This window comes from Chanos chanos, chromosome 13, assembly GCF_902362185.1.
Source record: "Chanos chanos chromosome 13, fChaCha1.1, whole genome shotgun sequence".
Lineage (NCBI taxonomy): Eukaryota > Metazoa > Chordata > Actinopteri > Gonorynchiformes > Chanidae > Chanos > Chanos chanos.
In genome coordinates this window covers 14,357,170-14,381,356 of record NC_044507.1, presented here as the reverse complement: position 1 = coordinate 14,381,356, position 24,187 = coordinate 14,357,170, and the positions used below count along the sequence as shown (strand labels likewise).

General features: G+C 38.9%; 2 protein-coding genes across 5 annotated transcripts in view; both read left to right on the top strand.

Moving 5' to 3' along the window:
• cyth1a (cytohesin 1a) overlaps window positions 1-4,339 on the top strand; it is a 34,633-nt gene extending 30,294 nt beyond the window's left edge. For 3 of the 4 annotated variants that reach the window (XM_030790252.1, XM_030790254.1, XM_030790253.1), the window contains exons 11-14: window positions 1,377-1,453; window positions 1,684-1,752; window positions 1,982-2,136; window positions 2,418-4,339. In XM_030790252.1, coding sequence (XP_030646112.1) covers window positions 1,377-1,453; window positions 1,684-1,752; window positions 1,982-2,136; window positions 2,418-2,496 — 380 coding nt within the window. In that variant the 3' untranslated portion in view covers window positions 2,497-4,339. Of the gene's footprint in view, window positions 1-1,374; window positions 1,454-1,683; window positions 1,753-1,981; window positions 2,137-2,417 lie in introns of all 4 variants that reach the window. The other variant, XM_030790255.1, reaches the window with a different exon arrangement.
• Window positions 4,340-16,182: 11,843 nt separating this feature from the next.
• LOC115826422 (suppressor of cytokine signaling 3-like) lies at window positions 16,183-18,899 on the top strand. Its single transcript, XM_030790249.1, has 2 exons — window positions 16,183-16,280; window positions 16,813-18,899. Exon 2 carries the CDS (start codon window positions 16,946-16,948, stop codon window positions 17,579-17,581), a length of 636 nt encoding a protein of 211 aa, XP_030646109.1. The 5' UTR covers window positions 16,183-16,280; window positions 16,813-16,945; the 3' UTR covers window positions 17,582-18,899.
• Window positions 18,900-24,187: the final 5,288 nt, after the last annotated feature.

The following is a 24,187-nucleotide window of genomic DNA, read 5'->3' as shown; positions in this document are numbered from 1 at the left end:
ACAGCCCAGCACCCTTAGCCAGCCCTCCAGGAATCTCCCCAGAGTACAGGGTCTTTCCTGCTCTGACGGGGCATTTCTGGTTGGCTGTAAGACAACAGCTGTGATTTATAAACTCAACCACCAACCCAATCAATTTGCTGAATGTGTGTATCTGCCATAATGTCGTGATGTCTGTTTGTTATGTCTGCTGTAGCCCATTCTGACATCTGCATCAGTTCCTTTGAGACGAATATCTAGCGAGATTCAGCAGAGCGTAAAAACCACACGTTCCTATAGGTTTATGAAACAGTGTCTGTAATAGCAGTGACCTCTGCAGTTATATATGGGTTTGGTCTCCGGGTGGAGCTCCATGGTTATGATGTCAGAATAGAATTACTCGGAGCTCCCCAAAAAAAAAATTTTCTCAGATCTTTGTGGTTGATTTCTTGTTTTTAGGAATCCCTGCGCCTCTTACGGCCGTGTAGTTGTCTCAGTGCTCAGAGCTGTGTTTCATTGATAATGTGCGTCCCGTCAGATGATCCGCCCTTTGATGCCCATAGTTTAAGCCCAGCCTAAAAAAGCGCAGCCACTATAGTACGGTGTTTCTCACCACACCAGTCCCTCGGTTGGAGAAACCATCTGCTGCCGGGATCAGATTTCCTCCAGAGGAAATGGGGGTGTGATGGGGTCAAGGTTCAGACACAGATCATTGGGTGCTGAGTTAAGCCCAGAGACCTGTAGAATGTGCCAGAGAAGATGCTTTCAGCCATAGTGGGGAGAATGCCTCTTGTTTTTAGTGGTTGTGTTGGATTTGAGCCAGCTCTTCTCCCAGAACTGTGATTAGTGGTGGCTACAAACAGCTTATTTTTAACATGAAGATCGTCAATTAATTACACAGGGCACCGAGTTCACCAGTTAAGTGTTGACGGCTATAGTCTGGTCTACTGAGTGCAGAATATTGTTTTTCTTGTTAATATCAATCAGATTTACTCAGTGGAATTACGATGTTTTGATATCGGGTGTTTTTCAAGAGTGTGAGTCTTAAATTCCTGTGGTGTAAGCAAAGCATTCCAGGTTATGTCTGTTTATCCCAACATCAGATGCTCCATTTCTTGCTCCAAGTTTGCGAATGTTCTCAGGGGGGTGAAGCTGTTGAGAAATTCTATATCTGGATGTGACTGACATCATAAAGCATGGTTTGGTGCTTAAAAGGAATGCTATGCTTTTTTTGGAAAATGGGAATTTGAGTCATTGCGGGGGAAAAACTCTCATTACATGTGCGTTCATCTGTCTGTCTAGCTTGTCTGCAACTCTGTCTTTCCACTGCTTCAACTTCAGAACCTTCCAGAACTCTTGCTCCTTTGTCCCCCTCTCACACTTTTCTTTGTGTTCCTCAGGGGGACGCGTCAAAACCTGGAAACGGCGATGGTTCATTCTTACAGACAACTGCCTCTATTACTTTGAGTACACTACTGTAAGTTTCAAACTCTCCCAGAACCACAATCCATATAATTTCAGTTTGTTCACTGAAGACATGGGATTCTTCCTCTTGCTCTGATTGTAGCTTGTTCTACCATCTTTTCTAACAGAACGAAATATCTTGCTAAACCTTTCATTTTTACACGTGTACATTTGTTATAAGAACTACTCCTGGCTTTCATACAAAGCAGAGCAGATTTTGAAAGGTTTCTCATCTCTGCCCAGGACAAAGAACCCAGAGGGATCATCCCCTTGGAGAACCTCAGTATTCGTGAAGTCGAGGACAAGAAGCCAGTAAGCCACACCCCACTGATTTCAGTAGATTATCTCCCCTAAACTATAACATAGACCCTAGAGATAATTACCATCTTGCCTCTAGAAAAGCATCTCTTTCAGTCAGCAGTATTAGCCCATCTACTATTATTTACACGTTGTGTAGAATCGGCAGGTTTTGATAAATGGAAGGTGCTCTGTCTCCCCCTGCTGGACAGTCATGTATATATATTTTATCTCTGTCTCTCAGAATTGCTTTGAGCTCTTCATTCCTGATAATAAGGATCAAGTGATTAAGGCTTGTAAGACAGAGGCGGATGGGAGGGTGGTGGAAGGAAACCACACCTTTTACCGTATCTCTGCCCCCACTGCGGAAGAGAAGGATGAGTGGATCAACAGTATCAAGTCAGTATATCCTATGATTTCGGTGACATCATCCATGACTGGTCTGTGACTAGTGCCTCCGTCAGTAACAATGCCAGTGGTGTATTTTCCTAGTTTATTAATGCGTGTTTTAGTACTTTAGGTCCTTTGTGCCTAGCTTAGAATCACAATAAAATTAAGAGTTTGTATTATATTCACAATTGTGGTGTTTACATACCTGACTTCATTTAAGTGGTTTTCAGTTATTTAAGTGAGTTTGAGCACAGAGTAAGATTTTTTTTTTTATATCTTTCTGCCCACAGAGCTGCTATTAGCAGGGACCCTTTCTATGAAATGCTGGCAGCGAGGAAGAAGAAGGTCTCGTCAATGAAGAGGCATTAGAGCAGCTCAGGAAGCCCGTGTTGCACTTGAGAGATTCAGGGCAATGTGGAATTGCTCCCCCTTGTGGACAGGACTGAGGTTTGCGGTACGGGTGTGAGGCTACAGTTTCCAGCTTCAGCAGTCTCTGTGGGATTGGGAGAGCTTTTCGACTACTTGGAAGTCGTAAGGGGAAAATGTGGGGAATTAGCTGGAAAAGTTCTCCCCCAGACGCCAAACCTCCTCTCGTCTCTTTGCCTCCCGTCTGTGGCGCGAATGCTCCCTCACTTAACTCAAATTTATATCCGCACGCGCATGTGTGTGTGTGTGTGAGTGCGTGCGTGTGTGTATGCATGTGTGAGTGCGTGCGTGTGTGTATGCATGTGTGAGTGCGTGCGTGTGTGTATGCATGCGCTTGTGAGGCAAAATTCACAGGGAAATGTCCGTCTCTGTTCCCTTCTGGAAACCCCCAAAGAGGTCATTTTACATCATGCTTAACCAAAATATTCTCTCTCTCTCTCTCTCTCCGCTCTCTCTCTCTCTCTCTCTCTCACATGCATACATACAATGTTTTAATCAGCAGGTCTGACAGAATGTGGAATCCCAACCAAACTTTTCTTATTCTCTTCTGAAAAGGAAAGAGATCCCTTCTCTGGAGAGCTTTGATATGTGTAGGCACTGCGTGTATTTTTACATTTTTACTGTATATGCTACTTTAAACTCTGTTAGACTTGCTCTTTTGTTGGTTTCAGTCTTTAAAACTGTTTGAAAATGAATTGTGACTGATGACATTACATTGTTCATAGCTTTGGGCATTTTATAGAAAAAGAATCTTTAAAAAAAAAAAAAAAGACAATACAACAGTTTTTGGGGGATTTTGTAGGATGGAATGCAGTACATTGCTAGGTTGGTTTGGGTTTAATGTCAGGTAATGGTCCATAGCCATGCTACCATGTCCTCAGTGCTGGTTTGAATACAGATTCACGACGCGGTTTCTACAGAGAGAAACTCTGTAGAGCTGAATCCAGAATGAGATGAAAGGGCCAGAAAGAACCCTAAAAACACAGTTCTGTCCAAATCACTCATTTACCAAAGCCTTTAGCATTTGCAGTATTTCTAGTTTGTCCAAAACCAGTATGGCTACTGAATGGTTAAGATATTTATAGTGATCTACTCATTGGTCATATTAGTGGTTTTTGCAGGCGGAAACAATGTTAAAATCAGCAATAGATATTAGTAATTCTTAACCACTGCAGTCACATTTTTGTGTGTTGACAGAGAATGGTTTTAGTGAATTTTATGATTGGAAGACCCATCAGGGTTTAACTAAATTTTTACAGCACCCTGTTAAAATGGCAGGGTAATCAAATGTCCCCGCTCAACAGGAGAAAATGTTTCTGTGTGCCTAATATCAGAAGTTGCGGTGGGGCTAGCCTTGTTTAGTAAAGCTGAGAAGCTTTGTCATTAATTAAATCACAAAACTTTGTGAACATCAAGTGATATTTCAATGATAACTGCATTGAACTGCAGTTTGATTTCTGTAAAACAGCTCAATCTTTCTGTCTTTACCAGTGCCTGCCTTAGATTTTACACTGTCATCACCTATTAGCTCTTCAGGTTTCTAGGAAAGTTTCCTTTTTGCTAATTTCAGTGCACTGGTTGTTGTGTCAAAATAGTCGATCTAAACAGTATTTGTTTATTTATCCAGGATGTATATACTTAAGTGTATAGTGAATATCTGTCTTCATTTTATATAAATGTAAAAGTTTGTTGTTTATGTAGCAATATTGTATCATTAGCTGAGTGCCATTTTTGTCTTTTTTTCCTCTTTTTTTCATGTAAAATAAAGACTCACAATATTAATTACTATTGAGTAACTTGATTTTTTTTTACCTCATAATTTGTTAATTACAATACTTATAAATTATTTTACATTCAGTGCAATTCTAGAACTTAAGACGCAATTTCAGAATAATGTAAAAAGCAGTGCTTTTCCAAACACGTTTTTATGATTAAGGATGAGTTGCCACGTTCTAAGGAAAAACCGAATATTTCAGAACATGAAGTCTTCAAAAAGATCAAGCAAAACTCGCAACTTAAGATGAAAGTCAAACTTCAGTAAATTACAAATAGGACACCTATGTTTTTAAGTATAAATCAGATTTATTGCTAACAGTCTTTTGGCTTTTTACTATTCACAGCAAGCTTCACGTAGTGCAAACATTATATTGCTTCTAAAGCGGAATAAAATTACATGAAATGCGATGGAAAGTTTGATAGCATGCTAATGACACAATTGGGCCTCTTTTTTAATGATCTAAGAACATGGTCTAAAGCGCACGGCGTAAGTGCATTTAGGGAGTGTCAAAATCCACTTTTGCTAGTTTAACAACGGATAATTTGAGCGCAAAATGGATTTGGTCTCTTAATGAATCGTAGGTGTGTTTTGGGCGTAACGTGCAATAAACCAATCAGCGTTTCAGCTCCCATTCCCTTTAAAAGCCACCTGCGCCAGCACCTTGGCGGATTGCAATTATAACGGCGGACTCAGCACCTAGACGAAAAGGGTGACGCGCCGATTCGCTGCCTCCGCCGTCTCCCAATCCTCTGTCCAATCAGGTTCTCCACTTTTCAATGAAACAGCTGCGACATGATGTCAGACCAGGTTTTTGCTGGTCTTAGCACAGAGGCTTTCAGTTGCATTCAAAATAGCAACGAGCCAGCAATGCGCCTGACCACACCTCATTTTAAGACCAACCGCCTAGATGGACGCAAGTTCATTTGCTATTTAAACAACGTGGGCGCTGGACGGGAAAATGACAACTACGTCGGTCTGAAGCTAGCAAAGACTCTTGCGTGTCGGTTTGCACAGCGATGCGCCGGGTGTAAAATAGTCTCTGATTTTCATTGGATGAAACATTGTGATCTTACCAGTAGGTGGCAGTGTGTCATTAAATGTGCTTTGGTTTCTGCTTTGACAGATCATGCAAACTAAATACTGTTGTCACTGAGCTCTGATAACCTTTTTTTCTGGTCCCAAGAGAGAATGAGCGAAATGTTCCAGATGTTTCTTTCTTCGTTAGTTAATGATTACACCAGTTCAAATAAGTCACTGAAAAAAAACTTCTATGCAAAAAACAATAGTGCATGCAGAGCTGATGATTGTATGCTGTATAAGTTAAACAGGATTGTTTCACTCATATATTGCAAAGCAATGCGCAAACATGTACATAATGTACTTTTTAAAAGGCATTTACAGGAAACTGGAGGATCCACTTCCATTTGGTCCAAGGTCAAATGAGGGGCAGCATAGACTACCATCCATAAAGTGAATAAAAAGATGAAAGAGTTCGATTATGAGAAAGCAAATGAAAAGGGAAAATTTATCTATCCACCTGTGACCTTGAATAACCGTTCATTCTGCTTCCTCTCTCTAAATACGATAACAATGATTCACTGTAACTAAACAAGGAATTATCAATATTTATAAATGAAATTCACTATGCTTGGCAAAAGATGCCTGGAAACTAAATCAATAGGAATGATTGTTTTCCGCTCCATAGAGAGAATGGATAGAGACAATGAATGCATCATGCTGCATTGTGCATGGGATTTACTGGACCGCAATATGACACACAAAGTAAAAATGATTTTGTTATCGTGACAGATGCTAACAGTATTTTCACTAAAATGCTATGTTATCACAACAAAACAAACGGTATCCATTTACCAGGGGAAAAAAAGAGCGTTATTAGATCCTTCCTGGTACTTCTGAATCACTAGTATAACAAACTCTGACGTACAAAAAAAAAGAAGAAGAGCGTAATAAAATTGTGAAGAAGTCCATGTTTGTATTATGACTCTTTATCGTTTTTATAACGTCTATATTGGGATCGTTACCTTAAAGAATATCTTATCAGCACTTCCCGTCTAGCTAACATTTTCCTGGTTTCTAACTGCTGCTGATGGTTATTGTACAATGGTGAACGAGGCAGGATTTGATTTCAGCCTGTGAATAGGCCATGTTGTCATTTGGGTTTTGGACAGGACAAAGATTTTTTTTTTTTGGAGGGGTTAAGCCAAGTGGGAATAATATATATTGGTTTGTTTGGGATGCTGGCGAGTAAAAACCAGATTATCCACTCTGTTTTGGTTATGTGAAAGGAAACGACAGTGTGTCTGTGTGTGTACGTGTGTATATGGACCTAAGCCAGTGACAACACAGGACAACAGAACAATGGTTCTCTGAGCTGAGAGAAGACGTCAAACAAAAGAGAAGAACAGAATGTTTTGGGACATTTCAGGAACAGTACATCAACATTATACTCTCGGTCATGCTGAAATATAATACTTTTCAGTTCTTTTAGTGATGCTCTGTTTGCCACTGACATGTGTTTGCTTGTGTGAACAAGAAATACTTTTTACTGTCTGCCATACCAAAGGAAAAAATGGGCCTCTAAGATTAGAAGATGTAAAGACAGAATCCTGCTCTGTGTAAGATACATATTACCACAAACTATGAACTTTTTTGTTTTTTTGATAAATGTATAGATAAATGAAGTGTTTTATATTTTCCTCTTACGATTTGGAAAGAAACCAGAGGTTTAAACACATGCCTTATGATCAGGGTTTATTTATTTACCTTAATGAATTGCATGTGTGCTCTTAAAAACCTTCATACATAACAAGTGAATAATACCTCACCATTAAGTACTTGATGCCATATTCTATACTATTAATTCTCATCGTTTAGCAGAGGGAAGCTCCACTCTGGCTGGAGTGCAGAAGGTCAGTCCTGTCAGGCATACTGGAAATGCCCATCGTGCAGTTAGTGCCCTCTGAAGAGTTTGGTGCCAGGCCAACAAGCGCCTGGTGTGGTCAGGAGCCTGAGATATATATGTGTGTGTGTGTGTGTGTGTGTGTGTGTGAGTGTGTGTGTGTGTGTGTCAGGACTTGCGGGATACCCCTGTCTCCTCTCTTAAATGGATCCATGTGAGAGTACTCAGACACAAATTAAGTTCAGGCCTTTTCCCAGAAGAACTCCACTCCTTCTCTCTCTCTCTCTCTCTCTCTCTCTCTCTCTCCTCTGTTCTCTTCTCTTTTTCTCTCCTGCAGATTCAGCTGCTCTCATGCAAACTCTGATGACCTTCACCATGCGCTGCACAAAAGGCTCAGTGTCTGTCACCACACTGGACACTATTGTGCGTCAGACAATCCAGACCCCACCAAGACATCCACATAAAAAGTCAGGGGAGACAAAGCAACAAGCAACCGGACCTACGGAGTAGAGCGTGCAGCTGCGGACGCGATTAAAGCATCAGGTTTATGTGAGCTAAGGAGTCCTGGCATAAAGTAAACAGCATTCAGAAAACATCAGGAGCTGTTTCAACACATGAGAGGGGAAGCATAAAAATAATCACATTGATGAAGACAGAGCGGACTCTTCATCTGTCCAGTGTTGAAGAGGGATCTGTCTGCAGAAAACAGCATGTAAACTCATCAAACTTATTTTCAAGGCAGAAATAAATGAGAGACTTAGAGAGAGTCCTATACTAACGAGACATGCAAAGTGATTCAGGGTCTTTGCTGATCCATCTGTTTTGCATTAAGGTCCAGGTTTTGTACTGTAATCCCTCAGTCATTCTCATATACCCAGAGGACTTCTCCATTCTTTACATGAATAACACTTTAACTCACCCCATGAGGCTTCACACACATACTTGCTTAAACATGTAGCTACACATCGTAGAGGCATGCACACAGGCACACACATACGCAAGCACAAGCATACACAGACATACAGAGACATACATGGATGTAGACAAACACACACACACACACACGCAAACAAACACACAGAAGGTAGATAGAGGCACAGAGGCTGATAAAAAAAAAAACCCAATATCTTCACCTCCTTCATATTAAATGTGCTTCATTACCTAAATATAAAACTAGCATTTATGATTCTCATTGTCAGGGCCATAAAAAAGTTAGATTACTGACCTACATTTGAGATGTGACAGAACCAAACACCTGGAGTTTTTCTATCTTTACTGCTTAGCCCACAAACCTACTTTCGTGCAACCAGGAAGTAAACACACGCAAAATGTATCTAACAACAGAAAGTCGTTCACAATCAATAAAAACAACATAATCCAAAATCATTTTCCGTAATAGTTCCGGATCTCCCATTTAGAATGTTTTTTTTCCCTGACATGATGACAGTCTAAATTAAAATACAGTCTGTGTTAAATCTTAATCGATTTTAGACACATACTGTTTTCGTGCCTTTATCCTCTTTACAAACCTAGACATTAATTCAAGGCAGATAGAGAACAAATATCTTTTGCTCCATAGAGACTTAATATGTAACCAAATATAAATGGCACTGTAACATGTCTAAACAGTCGTCCTAGCATCCTTACAAGAACAGCCTAGGCCGTGTACTGGTGCTAGGGGAGGTTAGGACAGACTGTTCTTTGCTTGAGGCAAAATGATCAGAGGTTGATTTGGAGTGCCTCCGTAAGAGCTTCCTGTCTGTAGGGAGTGACCAGCATGGAAGAGAGCAGAGGAAATACCAGAGGGTTACAGGACTTCAATGATCCCTTCTTCTACCAACCAGAGGACCAGGTTGAAGCTCTAGAGAAATAGGAGACACACAGTGGCAGATGGTGCATGTTAGACTATGCTGGGGAGTAGGAAAAACTATGAAAATGAAATGTCAGTGAAGGAGGAAACTCCAGTGTCAGGAACAGTAAGATGCTGTTTTTAAAGGGCACTGAGCGTAGCTAAAAAGGACCAGGGAGGAGGAACTTTAAATAGCGGCCAAAAACGAGAGAGTACATCCAGGACGGTCTCCAAAAACTACACGTGAACAGGGCACAAGGACAAGATGCAGCCTTGTGCATGTTCTTGGAAGTTAGAATCTGAGCAACTTAAATACATTTCCTTGTGGCCTTGAAAACTATCGGTTTAGCGCCAAAAAGCATGCAAATACCCCCCTCCCAAAAAAACACAACCAAACAAAAAAAATGATCCATCTCACTGGATTTGACTATTTTACTTTTAAACCTGGAGGCACCTTTAGTAATTAAACAATTATTTATTTCTTAATTGGGTGAATTGTTTAAACAGTGTTGCTGCAGACCTGCAACATAGAGCAATTTTGCGTGTGTGCGCAAGACCTTACAAGCACAGTGCATTCATTCGCAAACAGTTTCACAGCTTCCTGGCATTGCTAAGGGTCAGGTCACTTTTACAATATTATCGTAGAACAGGATAGTTTGTAGGGCGTGCACGTGTGTGTATGTGTATGTATATGTGCATGTGTATTTGTATGTGTATGTGCATGTGCATGTGTATGTGTATGTGTATGTGTATGTGTATCTGTATCTGTATGTGTTTGTGTATGTGTATGTGTATGTGTATGTGTATATGTATGTGTGTCTGTGTGTGTGTGTGTCTGTCTGTCTGTCTCTCTCTCTCTCTGTATGTGTGTGTTTGTGTGTGTGTATATATATAAAAGAGACAGACAGAGAACCATTCAGACACAAAGAGTTGACCCACAATAGTCAGAGCAAATAAAGTGATCTGCCATCTGTTCTGTGATACAGAGAGCTATTCCTGGAATTTATGGGAACTGAAGTCCATATGTAAAGTGCTGACTGCTTCATATCCTTGTGGCCAAGCCATACAAATAAACAGGCCATAGGCACTGGCATCATGCCCGTTCAAACGGAGGGGGTACGTGCCCCCTCAGAATTTTTGAGCTCTGTACTTTTTGATTGCTGTTCTTAAAAAAATATATCTAATATTTCAGTTGCAATAGCATAACAGCCATGTCGTTCACTTTCTCTAAAAACATGGCAGAACCAATGCAGAATTCGGTAAATCACCCCCTCCCTTTGTCTACACCGGGTCATTCTTTGTGTGTGTGTACCCTCAAAAAAATGGGTGCATGATGCCCCTGACTACCAGAGAAACATACTGAATAAATAAGGTTTAGAGATGAATAGATTTCTATTCAGTGATCGTAGAAATGCTGTAGCTATTTTCTTTGTTTGTTTGTTTGTATCGACACAAACAAACATATTTTGCTTATAACTGTCCGCTGCGTATTATCAGTAATTAAAGACATTTTCTACTATGATAATTGTCTTTTATCTTTGGACCATCTATGATGGTTAAAGTAATAAATTGTTTTCTTCTAGCACTTTACTTCACTGATAAGGCTTAGTGCTTGCCAGGGGGGTGACATTTTTTATATGTGTGTTCCTCCATACACGTTTGGCGCTCTGACAAATTCTACTGAATTAAGAGATACAGAAAACTTTGAACATGTCAGCGCCATTGTTTCCTTGAAATAATGACAACTTTATAACTGTGACTCATTAACGAGCTGGCTGAGAGTATGTGACTAGTCATTATTAAGATAAGGACAATTCCAAATGATTTTTTTTTTTTTTATGAAAGGAGCTTTTGTCTCAGGTAACTACCTTTGTGTATCCTGAAAAAAAAAAAAAAAAACACAGCCCGGAAAGAAACCACACGAACTCATGACCGGTAACCATATGACTGAAATGAAACACAGTCCTTCCCTCTCCACAAAATATCACTGAAACTCATATTCAACACCACAGCTATCAGTCACACTTGTTGTGTATCAAACATATTGGATTTAAGCAAACTTTATCTACTGTGTTAATTATACATATGAAGCAATAAATACAGTGCTGGGAAAATTTTTTTTCTATTTTCTATTTTCTATTATCCCTGCATTTAGAACCACTGAATGTTTACCACAGTAAGCCTTGGGGAAAAAAAAAAAGAAATGACTCTTTATTTTCAGGTGTTCTAACGAAAGACAAATGACTGGCTTAATAGCTGTTAGCAAACTTTCCATTAAAATATTCATTAATCAGATCTACTGATAACACGTTTGGAACATAGGCTTAGTGCTTAAAAGACTTCACCGGAGTGTGAATATCCTGTATCAGGTAACTAATTTAAAGTAAAAGGAAACATGAAGTAAATATTTCCTTCTGAAAAATAAAAGCAGAACATGACAGGTTGCTCTCACTAAATTTAGCACTGCTTACTGAAAATTCACGTTGAATTTTCATTGGTTCCTGAGAGCTCCAACTGCATTCAGAGCAAACACATTACATTTCCAGGGCCGGAGTACATAAGAAGAAACCAAATACAACTTTAATGGTTAATATCCAGCATGAAAAAAAACCCTTTCCTTGTTGACCACTGACTATGTCGAGCAATGAGCAACAGCAAAGGAAAAAAAAAAGAAGGAAATGAAAAATAAGGATTAGAACATTATTGTCTTATTAAGCTCATGGCTGAGTGTATACATTAGCAGTTTCCTGCAAGGTAGCCCACTAAGTTATTCCCAAGTTTACAGAGAGGGACAGTTTGAACACATCATACCTTTTACCGCTGGCTAAAACTCGACCCGTTCTCACAACAGTTTGGAAAGAGGAGACCCATAAACACAGAAACACATATATCTTTTCAGCTGAGAAGTCTGCAAAAAAAAAGTCTTCTCAGCAGGGTTTCTTCCTCACACAGCCATTTAACACAAATGCAAATTTAAGGGAAATGACATCTCATTTACTGAATGACACGTTATTAAAAAATATTGTATTTCACACTTGATCAATACTATGTGTTAGAACTGGGATTAAAACTGAACCGAAAGAACCGCAATCAGGCATTTTATGTATACTTTTGTATATAAAGCATTTTATATTTCATATAATATAATAATCATTATATATAACATAATGTGATGTAAAATATATGTCTTATATATTTTATATAAGGTATCTATTTGTCTCTATTCTGCTTACTTTTGTTTTCCACAGCTGTTCATGAAACTGATAATTACCAGAAAAAGGGAGTACACCTCATGTGTCAGGTAATAATTTACATTGTGTGAATTCCTTCCATCGCAGATTTAAAAACAAAAAGAAAGAAAATAACACTGGAACTTTTTTTTTTTTAACTAAACAACAAAAGGCACAGAATGAATGAGAGCTTTGTGTGTTTGCAGGACTACTTAGTCAGCATGACAAGTAAGTAAAGTGACTTTGTAATTGTCTTCCACTAAAGTCATTCTTAACAACAACATCACAAAGCTGAACCTGAAATACATAAGTTATGAGAGGAGTAAATACTGTTACAGAAAAGGGTGGTTTCCAGGAATCATAGTGTCACTGGTGCCTATTTCAAGAGACCTGTTAATGTTTCTTTTTGTTCGGCTGTTATCACAGTCCTTATTGTGGTACTGTGAAATTTGAGGAAACAAAGTCCTCAAAATGTTTAAGGACAGCACAAATGAGAAGTTATGTTCAGTCCATCAGGAAATACATTATAGCAGGTAAATTATCCCATAAGGAAAAAAGGAACAAACTGATAAGATAGCACTGGGTTCCAGTTAGCTTCCTGTATCACACAGAGTTTTTAGATGGAGTATTTAGAGTATTAGTAGACAGTTTAAAAGGCTTTGCGATGTTTTATTTTTCTGGCAGTCGTGATAAAACACTGCCCGTAGTGTCCACACATCACTTACTCTAATACTGCCAGTATCAAAGCCAATTTCTCTCTCACCCCTCTGCTTAATACCCTTCTTGTTCGCATCCTAAACCAATACTAGCACAATCTGAACCGAGGGCCCTTGTCTGGCATATTGCGAATTACAGCCTGAGGACATTAGAGCGAAAATGAGCGCCCAAAAAGTAAACACCATAAAATGAAATTAAATGTGATTAGATTCTTATTTTCCTCTTGGTTGGCTATGTGATATTAAACTTCTCACCAGGCTAAGACAGAGTAGTGTGCAGGAGATAATGGGATAAACCGCTGGATGTCCACGTCCCATGTCTTCAGGTAAGGTACTAAAGATTATGAACATATGCAGACCCAATGAACATATTTATCCATGTTAAATCAATGATATTTTGAATAGTTTTGTGGGTTCTACACTACAGTAATTTTATGGTGAGAACCCTTACATGACAGTGAATGAGTCACAAAGCCAGAATTTTGAACACATGGTTGGAGGGGAACATAATGGTGTGTTATGGCCTAAACTCAACCGAACACTGGATTTAAAACAAGATGGTCCATTTGACTTGTTATCTTAAAAAAACCTTTAAGCTCTGACTCACAAGCATGCTGAATCGAAGTAAAACAAAGCAAAACCTAGTAAAAGCCAAGACAAGTCCTGTAGCTATATAGAGGATTTTGCTATATTGTGTTTTTCACTTTGGTACAAAAGCACAAAGGTAAAACAGCCATGGGGCAAAACAACATACAGACTACAACTTGTCATAAATAACCATGATTCTTATGAGTCTTTCAAGATAAATCTTATTTCTATCTTTCAGCATTTATTGTCTTTTTTGTTTTTTACCAAAGACAAAAACCATTTTTCCCGGTTCAGCCTCATTGTTGCAGAGAGTGGAACCTCTCTGAGTCATTGTAGAACATTTTGTAATAAGACAAGCCTATTCTTCTTGGAAGGGAAATTGTGAAAGAGGCTCATTTGACCAAAATCAGCATGTGTGAACAGTGCTGCTTTACCTCCATGGGAAAGAGGCCTAACTAACACAATACTCATCCATGTCCCAAAGCAGTTAAGAATAAGTGAGTAATTATTTATCACAGTTAAATCTGTTGTAGTTTACTCATAAATCTGGACACAAGATGATTGTTTTCTTATTCACCATGTAAGACAGAGAACTACTAATGGTTTAACTAGCTTCAGGCACTCATAACTTCACTTGACTTACGGGACAGATATATATGCACATATACACACACGCACGCACGCACGCGCACACACACACACACAGAGAGAGAGAGAGAGAGAGAGAGAGAGGATCAATCATTCATTCAACCTGTAGTTCAGATAGGCCTATTAGGTTGACAGCTCAAAGCCCAAAAATGGCTGAAAACAGTTTTAACGGATTAATATTATCGTCAAACACTGGACTTCACAAAGGAGGTAATCGACAATACAAATGGTGATTTCCTAGTAACATCTACAGCAGGCCTATACAATACCTATTACTAAGTAACAGAATGTCATTATTTTCCACTATTTTAATCAGATCTGTTCAAAGGAACTGTACGCACAATGTTTAACTGAGAATAGTAATAAAATTTCCCGATGATGGTCTAACACTGTACGGACTTTTCAGGCTGACGTACTCAACACTTTGGATTATTTAGTCACAGCAGAGTCCAAAGAAGTGAGAAGTATCCCTTCCTCTTTCCTCTAACAATAACTTCACGCGTCTTCTCATAGCTCGTTGCTAATATTTCCCCTGATGACATTATTTGCACATGGCTGAATTAGCATTAAATAAGGAAATAAAGAAGGCTTTGGCCTTTTTTATCGTTGTTTTCCGTCGCTCTGCCATCGTATTGTTCCCTACTGTGTCACCTCAGGCACCTGAAGTCAACCGTGTGGACACAGCTGCGTTTCCCCTCAGTTTATTAAAACATGTATCATCAGCGCCCGCTACTCCCCTCACAAGTAGTCTTTATCTAAATATGCTCACTACGGAGAATTAACTGCCTTAAATAGGCAGTGCTGACTACATGACGTCCATCGTCTAATCCTCTTGATTCTTCAGCTCTATCTCTGTGCTGTCTTGGTGCCAGTACTCTGAGATAAAATAATAGATCGTTATGAGGTGGGAAGGACAACACACACTTTAGTCCAACAACAGAACAGAAATCTCCTATCTCAACTCCGCGGGCCATGGGTTGTATGACTGAGCAAGGCCGAGTCAGCGCTGAGCAGCTTGTTGTGTGAATAATTGTTTGAAGAGTCACAAGCATGCACAGTCAGTCAAGACCACTTTGGGAAATTGTTTACAGTATAAACCACACCGTTTCCTGGTAATCAGACATGTGTCACAGGAATGAATGGGCGTTCAGTTGATGATAATAGCTGTATACCTGCACCTCACAGGCTTGCCCCGGGTGATGCTGCCACAAAGCAGTGATGTAATATTACTGTTTAATGCAATTAACTAACACATTCAGTCTGTTTCACACCAACTTGCTAATGAAAACTATCTCTTAGTAAGTATGAGAAAAATACCTGAGAGAACAATAATTAAGGCGCCCTCTAGAGGAAACATTAAATGCACATTAAACCCCTCACGCTACTCCGAGACTGTTTATGTAACCTGGCAACGGAGTACAACAGTTTTACTTGTGCAATACTGCATTTTTATTTGATCATAGTCCTAAATGACTGATCTTAAAATAATTTAAATAAGTATTAGAATTAGAATAAGTATTAGAATTACAGATTGCAAATGATATAAAATTTATTTTGTGCATAAACGCTTAAATTGTATGCAGTAAACGTACAGTAAAGTAAAAAAGTGTTGCCTCTTGAATTATCGCACGCTGCACATGAGATCCTGTTATAAACAATCGTACGCCTCGTAAACTTACTGTAAAGGGACATACAAGTTCTCCTTGTTGGAAGAACAAAGAGAGCGATGGGGAGGGGTTACCGACTACCAGGAATCTTAAAAAAAAAAGTACTTCTTCCTGACAACCTACCAAGAGCGCTTTACTGGAATAGTGGGGAGGAGCTTCCACCCAATGTCGAGGTCATATCAGCGCACATATAAGTGCAACTAGCAGTGTGTCAGACCGTTTACGAGACAGAACTTGATACACTGTGACAAACTCCAAGAGTTCCAAATACACATTGATACAACGACAACAGGAGCACTTGGAATATATCACAGACAAAGAAAATATTACAGGTAAAGAAAAGAATTATCTTTTAAATGATCATAGCAACGTTTAAGTCTACTGTCCTTTGTATGAACTTCGCACAACTAATTAATCCAAAAGGGCGTAAATGTATTATTTTGTTGTGCGTGTCTTACGGACGCAGTTTACGGTAAATTTGTTAAGGAGATCAAGATTATCTGTCCTTATTACGAACAGATAAACTATAGCGCCAGTAAAAGTTGTACCAAAGCGTATAATAAAAAGTCGTCTCGACTATTTTAAGATTTCAACTTTGTTAGACACTTTTCAAACTGGATACTGATGACATACTGTAGTGATGTAAATTTAAATATGCTGAATTATAAATTTAGTCGAATATAAATCTCAGTCAGTTCTTGAGAACAGACTATATATATGTTTTTACCATACAAGAGTGTCTAGTACATGGTGAACTACTCTACTATATACTCTATTACATATATCATTTAATATTTTAATATATAAGTGTTTTTGAGTCTTTTTATACCTTCAACAAGCTAAATTAATGTCTTTTGTCTACAGGTGCCATCTGTCGAGATAAACCAGACATTTCATCGAAAGGGGCCAGATTTTGTGGACTTACACTTACTGTCTCTCAAGCGTCTGAACCCTCTACTCAATCCACTATTCTCTCTACCTACTAAATGACAGCGCCATGGTAACCCACAGCAAGTTTGACTCCGCAATGAGCATCAGCCCCATTGATACAAACATGCGGCTGGCATCTCATCGTTTCAAGACCTTCTGCTCCAAGGGACAGTACCACCTGATCCTCTCCGCTCTCCGAAAACTTCAGGAGAGCGGGTTTTACTGGGGCTCCATCAGTGGCAAAGAGGCCAATGCTATGCTGGCCAGTGAACCTAGAGGAACTTTCCTTGTAAGGGACAGCTCAGACAACCGGCATTTCTTCACCCTCAGTGTGAAGACAGACTCAGGCACCAAAAACCTGCGTATGCAGTGTGATGCCAACTCTTTCTTCCTTCAGACAGACCCAAAGAGCGTGCAGTCTGTACCGCACTTTGACTGTGTACTTAAGCTTATCTACCACTACATGGCTTCACCAAGGGGACACATATCCCCGGGACATCCCCGTAGCACAAGTGCCTACTACATCTACTCAGGCAAGGAGAAGATTCCTCTGGAACTGCTGAGACCTTACCCCACTAGTCTGTCAAGTCTGCAGCACTTGTGTAGAAAGACTGTTAATGGACATGTAGACATTTCCAGCAAAAGAGATCAGCTCCCTCACCCGCTCAAAGAGTTTCTGCAGGAATATGATGCTCCCATCTAAAGGACATTAATGCAGTAATACAAGGAGTAGATCATGGAGTATCCCAATGGGAGTCAGGATATGCCATTGGTTGAAACAGGATGAAGAAAGTATTGTAGAGGGGAAGAGTAGCACCAGCTGTTGCAGGACAAAGTGGAACCTTGAAGTTGCAGGCTGAATCTCTGAGAGTTCTGTGAGAAACACAGAGGACACTGCAGTAAAAGTGAACTCAAACCAAGGAGAGCTGCTATTAATCAAACCAGCCACAATTCCCTGTAGTCAGTAGTTAGGGATGGTCATCTTTGTTTGACTGTCTGTCCATACTTTGTGAAAAGCAGGCATTTGGTTTGTCTGGAGCTTTGTCAACTCTCTTTTGTTAAACTCACTGCTTAGCACTGATAAGTCATGTCAGCAAAGGTCTTCCTCAATCCTCCATTCTAATTCTGTTCTTGTGGATCCAGCAGTGTTCTAGCTGTGAGTGGACATTTTATTTATTTTTTTGTTTTTATTTTGTTTTACCATGACCCCTTTCCTGGCTCATTGCTGGTAATATGAAACACACATGCCCAAAGGAATACTAATGTCTGCCTCTGGACTGCTCCAAATTAGCCTTGGGAGCAGGAATTCACAACAACCTCATTCAACGGAAATGAACCACCACCTCCTTCCAAGTAAATATTTGTGCCTTTCAAGGGAAGAGGAAGAACTGAGTAACAGAACATTCTTGAGACAAAGGAGCAAACGTACTCCGAGTAATGAGTTATGAGAAAAAAGTGAACACATGCGGAAAGTTCTATGTTCCTAACTGTTTGTATTTGTTTGTTTGTTTGTTTATATTAAAACGAACCAAACCTGCACAGAAAGACTAACAATATGGCTGTATAGAAAAGAGAGGAGTACATAAAGTGTCTTAAACAAAGTCAATCACATTTTAAGGACAAACATAGAATCAGAACAATAGATCTGACCCATACTGAACAGGAAATGTGGTAGTATTTGTGTGAAAAGCAGGATGACAGAATCTGCTCTTGAATGAATGTATGAAAATTGGAGGAATAGATGTCGTTTTCTGTCAAAGGATGCACCTAAGGCTCATCCAGATCTATTCTAGTACTTAATGGGACATTGTTTACATGTATGAAGAAATACGAATTTTGTTATCCTATCTTTTGTAAAGATGTCACATTATGTCTGTTCACATGTTTGACAGTTGGAATTTTGATAAAACCTGAGGAAAAACACAAAATGAAAGCAAGGAGACTGAAAAAAAAACAACAACTTTGCACATATTTATATTTATATGACATCTCAGTAATTTATATTAAAGAGCACTATTTTTTTTTTTAAAAAAATGATATCTGTATGCTGTCTTCATTCTTTAATCACTTCACAAACATTACGCTGCACCACTTTAAAGTTTGAAAAAAGTTCAAAAAAATTAAAGACGCAAAAGCTAGTTCAAGTGTCAAGAGGACTTCCATTTGAATCTTTTCTGAGATTTTAGCATATGACTGGGCTGGACAGTTTCCAGGCCTTTAGCCTCAATTAACCTTTTCTCATAGAAGAGTAGGAGGGTGTGTATGTTGATTCAGAGATATTTTCTAGAGAAGAATGAAGATAAATCTGCCTCTCCTCATTTTCTTGTTTAAATGCACATGAGTAAGAGGTTCTTTGTAGACCTAATAATTAAATGATTTAAACAAAGAAGACTAGACATTTTGGTGCCTATAGAAATATAGAATTGTTTTGCCTAAACAACAAAGGGTGTGACAGAATTTACTACTTTTTTTTAAATTCACGTGTAAAATACAAGTCATATTTTTCATATTTTCCATAAACCTTTACAACCATACACAAAACATGGTCATTATTGCCTGTTGTGGAACTTAAAGTAAATACATGGTACAGAACCACATTTTTTTTCTTCAGTCTTTAGAAGCTGAAGCCTGTGTCTGTAATATACATTGCCCTTCCTAACTCCTCACTCCTGTCTTTTTACAAACTGGATGCCCGTTCCTCAGGTACGTTCTTTGTGGAGTTTTATAACCACAGAGCCTTGGACATACAGGGCTGCATCACCTTCCAACCCACCAAATGAAAAAAAGGGGGAAAAAAAGAACGTGTTGTATACATCCTCCTGCACAATGCCCCATAGTCAGGCTTGATGGGCATTATAAAAAAGGCTGCAATCTCAGACTTTGGAACAGTGTGTATTCACCTGCTCTCTTTTGTGTGCACAGCAGCACAAATACAGACTGCATGGTTGGTAATGTTCTCAGAGGGTACTATCCAAATGTCTATAATGCAAGAGTGGAGGGTTAATATAATCTATTCATTGAATTTCCTAATTTACTTTAATAATGCAGATCACTCAAGCTTCACTACGTAAGCCGTGTAGTTTGGGAGGCTATCAAAGAAGAAATGTTGTGTCACGGTAAAGTTGGATTCTCCACACGTGTCTCTGCTCGAAATCAAACCAGACAGTTCTGAGGACAACACAATACTGTTAACCAGCTAACATGACAAGAATGCAGTTTTCACAATTACAGTCCTTCTAATCCACTGGGTGGCATGTGTTTTATTGAGACCTGTGTCATTATATGTGATTCAGCTGATCGACGGCTTTGTGAACAGTACAATAGTTTTATCAGAATTTACTCAGTAATAAAAAGGTGTTACCAAACATGGCTAAGCCTTTTTGGAAACACTGAGCTAAAGCTCTCTTGGCTGAACTGTTACACATACCCTCTGAAACAAAAGTCTTGATCCTTCTTGCCAGTCACTTACAATTGATCATGATCAGTTACAATTATATTCATAAACTGAACAAGTAAAATATCTATATATTAAGCTTTGTTACCTAACTACCCATATATAAAAAAGTAGCATTCATAGTTACTTACTTTTGTCATTAGATGCACATCACAGTCAATTCAATAATAAGATAACTGTCCAGGTCTCACAGTGAGAATTTTGACCAAAGACTTCACTATTCAATTTATTGTTTCCTTTTAAAGTTGTCTTTACATTACATTGGGGGAAACTTTCTTAATAGGATCTGTCATGTTCTTAAAGCTCTCTCTTTTATTTGTTTCCTGTTATGCCAGAGTTTACAGTAAATTGAAAAAAAATATTTGTTTCAAAATACATGCCCACAAAACTTAATGCATCAGGAAACACCTCATGACCAGTTACATAACATTCACTAAACAGCCACATCTCAATGAGTAAGGGACATTAGGGATTCATATTTTAGACTAGCTTTTCTGATGTGCATTTATTATATTTAAAATGTTACATTTGGCCATCTTGAACACTCTGTTCTGATCTTTCTTTTCAATTTCACACAGGAGTCTCAATGTGTGTTTGGGTACAAAGCGCCTACGCATGAGGTATGAACAATGCATTTAAACTGATCACACATCAGTTAGGGAAAATACCGGAACAGGGCACATTTAAATGACAACAACGTGAGTCACTGTTTACAATATCAACAGGTATTCTTTCCAAGCCCAGAGTTATGGGAAAGACATGCCAGTGCCCTACACAAACATGAACTCACGTGACAGTGAGTAGTGATCATATCTAAATGCTTTTTACAGATATCAAAAGTGTGAACTCAAGGAGAGAGTGTGACTGTTCGGTTCACTTCTTTATTGTCTGCAGCTTTCTGAGACTTTTGCTGACGCGGGTGAATTTACAAGGAAGAGTGCTTTAATGTTGCTGCTGGTGCAAAGCATGAATGCATGCCACAGAGCACTGTGACATTTGAACCGTGCTTTTTGACGGTGTATACACTCATTAAATTATGGAAGCACTAGTTTCTTCTAAAAAGGAATTTGTCTATCACTTCAGTTGTCTGCCACAGTTGAGCCTTTCCTCTATAAAGAAATATAATTTTTTTTCCAAAATCAAGAATGCTATGAAGAGAACTTTTTACTTTCCTTAAGAAAAGTATTGTTAAAAGAGAATCATTTCAGTTCTACTCAGTTATTCACCCTAGGCCGGCCTGAACCAGTCTGCCATTGTGTACGTCTGCTTAATTATAACAGTGAAATTCTGTAGTAGCGTGTCATGTGATTCCTTAGAAATGAAATAGCAAGCGAGAAATAGCATGTGATTACGCAAGCCAGTCAGCCGTCATGATAGCGCTCTCTCTCTCTCTCTCTCTCTCTCTCTCTCTCTCTCTCTCTCTCTCGCTCTTGATCTCTGCCTGTCTTCTTTGTCACTACGCACGCCCCCTGCCTTCTGTGTAAAGGTGCTAAGTTTAGACACAGAAGTGAAATAGAGGAGAATGATGTGGCTGGGGCCTGAAATACCATGTAACAACTGAAACAGAAGGTGTCACTTCTTTAGAATCACAAAACCCAGATAAGGAGATAAGGCCAGGCTTGTTCACCTTAGTACACTCTGTACTTCATTACTCTTGTGGTCAATGTAATTACCTCAGTAGTAAACAACTGTTCCTGATGGAAGAATGATATGAAGTCTCTGAAAACTTTCTGGGCTGTACTTTGGGAGCTGTACCAAAAATAAAAATCAATTTGATAAGTAGGGGTATTAAAATCTGTCCTCAATAATAAGGTTTGATACATTTTTGTTAATTTAGTTTATTACCAAAGTAATGGTCTGGCTGGTGTCTGGCTGGCCACTTTTAGTCTCTCTACTTCTGTCTGTCTGTCTGTCTGTCTGTCTGTCACTCTCTTTTTTAATAACATTTCCAAGAATGTCATCACTGACTCCTTTAAAGACATCTAAGAGTTTACATCTTTACTGGTGTTTTTGATCAAAATGAGTACACTCTATGACAAACTAAAACATAAAAAAACCTGTTCCATCTGGTGCCCCCCCCCCCCTCTGTTTCTTATGGCCATTTTGTCATTTGGAACTTTGGCATGTCGCCATTATGAAACGCAAAGGAAATTACACAAAACAGAAGTAATGAGCTTGTTTAAGCTATGACAGTTACTTCTTGTTATCTGTGACGTCATAGGTTTGACCATTCGTGTGTGCCTCCCTCCCTTCCCCAAAGGCACCACCTGAGAACATATCCCAGCAACGAGTGATCAGATGACCCGACAAATACATAAAACCATACTCCTCTACTAGTATTCACCATTCACTATGTTTACAATTCCACAGTGGCAGGTTTCCATGGTACAGACTAAGCAGTTCAACGGGAACCAGACAGAATGATGACTCATCATCCCTCCCTTCATTCCTCTTTGTTGAGTGTGGTAAGGCACACCCCAATACAACACATGTTCATACAGACACAAATATTTTCTACATGTTGTCTTGTAACAAACTCTGCAGCGTAATTACTAAGTAAAGACTTTCAGCACTGTATCATTGTCCTACACACATATGTATGGGCTGCACAGTCTGGAGAATTCTAGATCAGCTGTCTCTGTGCTCTATGGCTAATGAATTCACTCTCAACTCATTAGGTGGGGCTATTAAAATATCTCTGCACTCCCTATAACCAGTGCCCCAAGATACCAACAGGCTTTGTTTTATTGTGTGTGTGTGTGTGTGAGTGTGTGTGTGTGTGTGTGTGTGTGTGTGTGTGTGTGTTTGGGGGTGGGGTGTGAATGCTAAATCAGTCACAGACAATAAATAGCGTAATACAAATAAAACCAACCTAAGCATATTGTTTTCAATAGGAGAGGAGACCAGGATAAGGACAAATGGCTTTAGTTTTAATTGATATTCTTCTCAGAAAATAGAAATAATGCACAGTATTCAACTTGGATGTGCCCCAGGCCCATGCTGTCAACAGAAAATACCTCTTGTGACATATCTCTATACCTGAAATGGATTCTACATCTCTGAAATGACTTGCAGTTGCTGTCACTGAATAAAATAAAGTTATGTATCTTTTATCAGAATGTTGACCCAACTAAGTAAAAGGTTTCTAACTTAAGGTTAATGTTGATGAAATGTTCTGGAACAGCCCTGATGTCCTCATATACTCCCATTGCTACTGTATTTCAACATTTTACGACTTCTTTTTGAGTAATTTTTTTTGTTACAAAATTTAATTTGTAAACCTGCCCAGATGTCAAATCATTCTCAGCAAACTCTTAACAGTATGTTGAAATGGCCTCTTAGCTGCAGTCATGGTCATATGGAAATACTGTATATTCAAGTTTTTGTTATGGGAACTTTTAAAAATGGAGGGGCCCTACGTAGTTATTTAAAATAGAAAGTATTTGCATAATTTGCATATAGCAAAACTAGAGGAAGGACAATTTCCCCAAGGAAGTGATTTTCTTTTTTTCTGGAATTGTTTGCATTTCAAATGAGGTCAACAGTCACTGTGAGTAAAAAATGCTGTACGTTGAACTGTACAGAATAATTATATCTAATTTGAGTTTAACAAAGTGAAATACTCAAACATTCAGGGAAATGCAGTGCACTTCTCCAAATGTAGATCTTCCTGTTGAGAAAATGTGTTTAATAATGCATTTCTACTCTCACTGGCTGCAGGAAAGACCACTCTTTTACAGTTCCTGACATTGTGTGTTTTACAATTCACAAGTCAGAAAAAAAACTGTCTGTGAACTTCATCAAAAGTTAAACAAATGTCAGCTTAAAAATCGTACAAAGTTCTAAACATAAAAG

Coding starts and splice junctions, on each gene's coding strand:
- LOC115826422 (XM_030790249.1), top strand. CDS start 16,946: ATGGTAACCCACAGCAAGTTTGACTCCGCAATGAGCATCAGCCCCATT.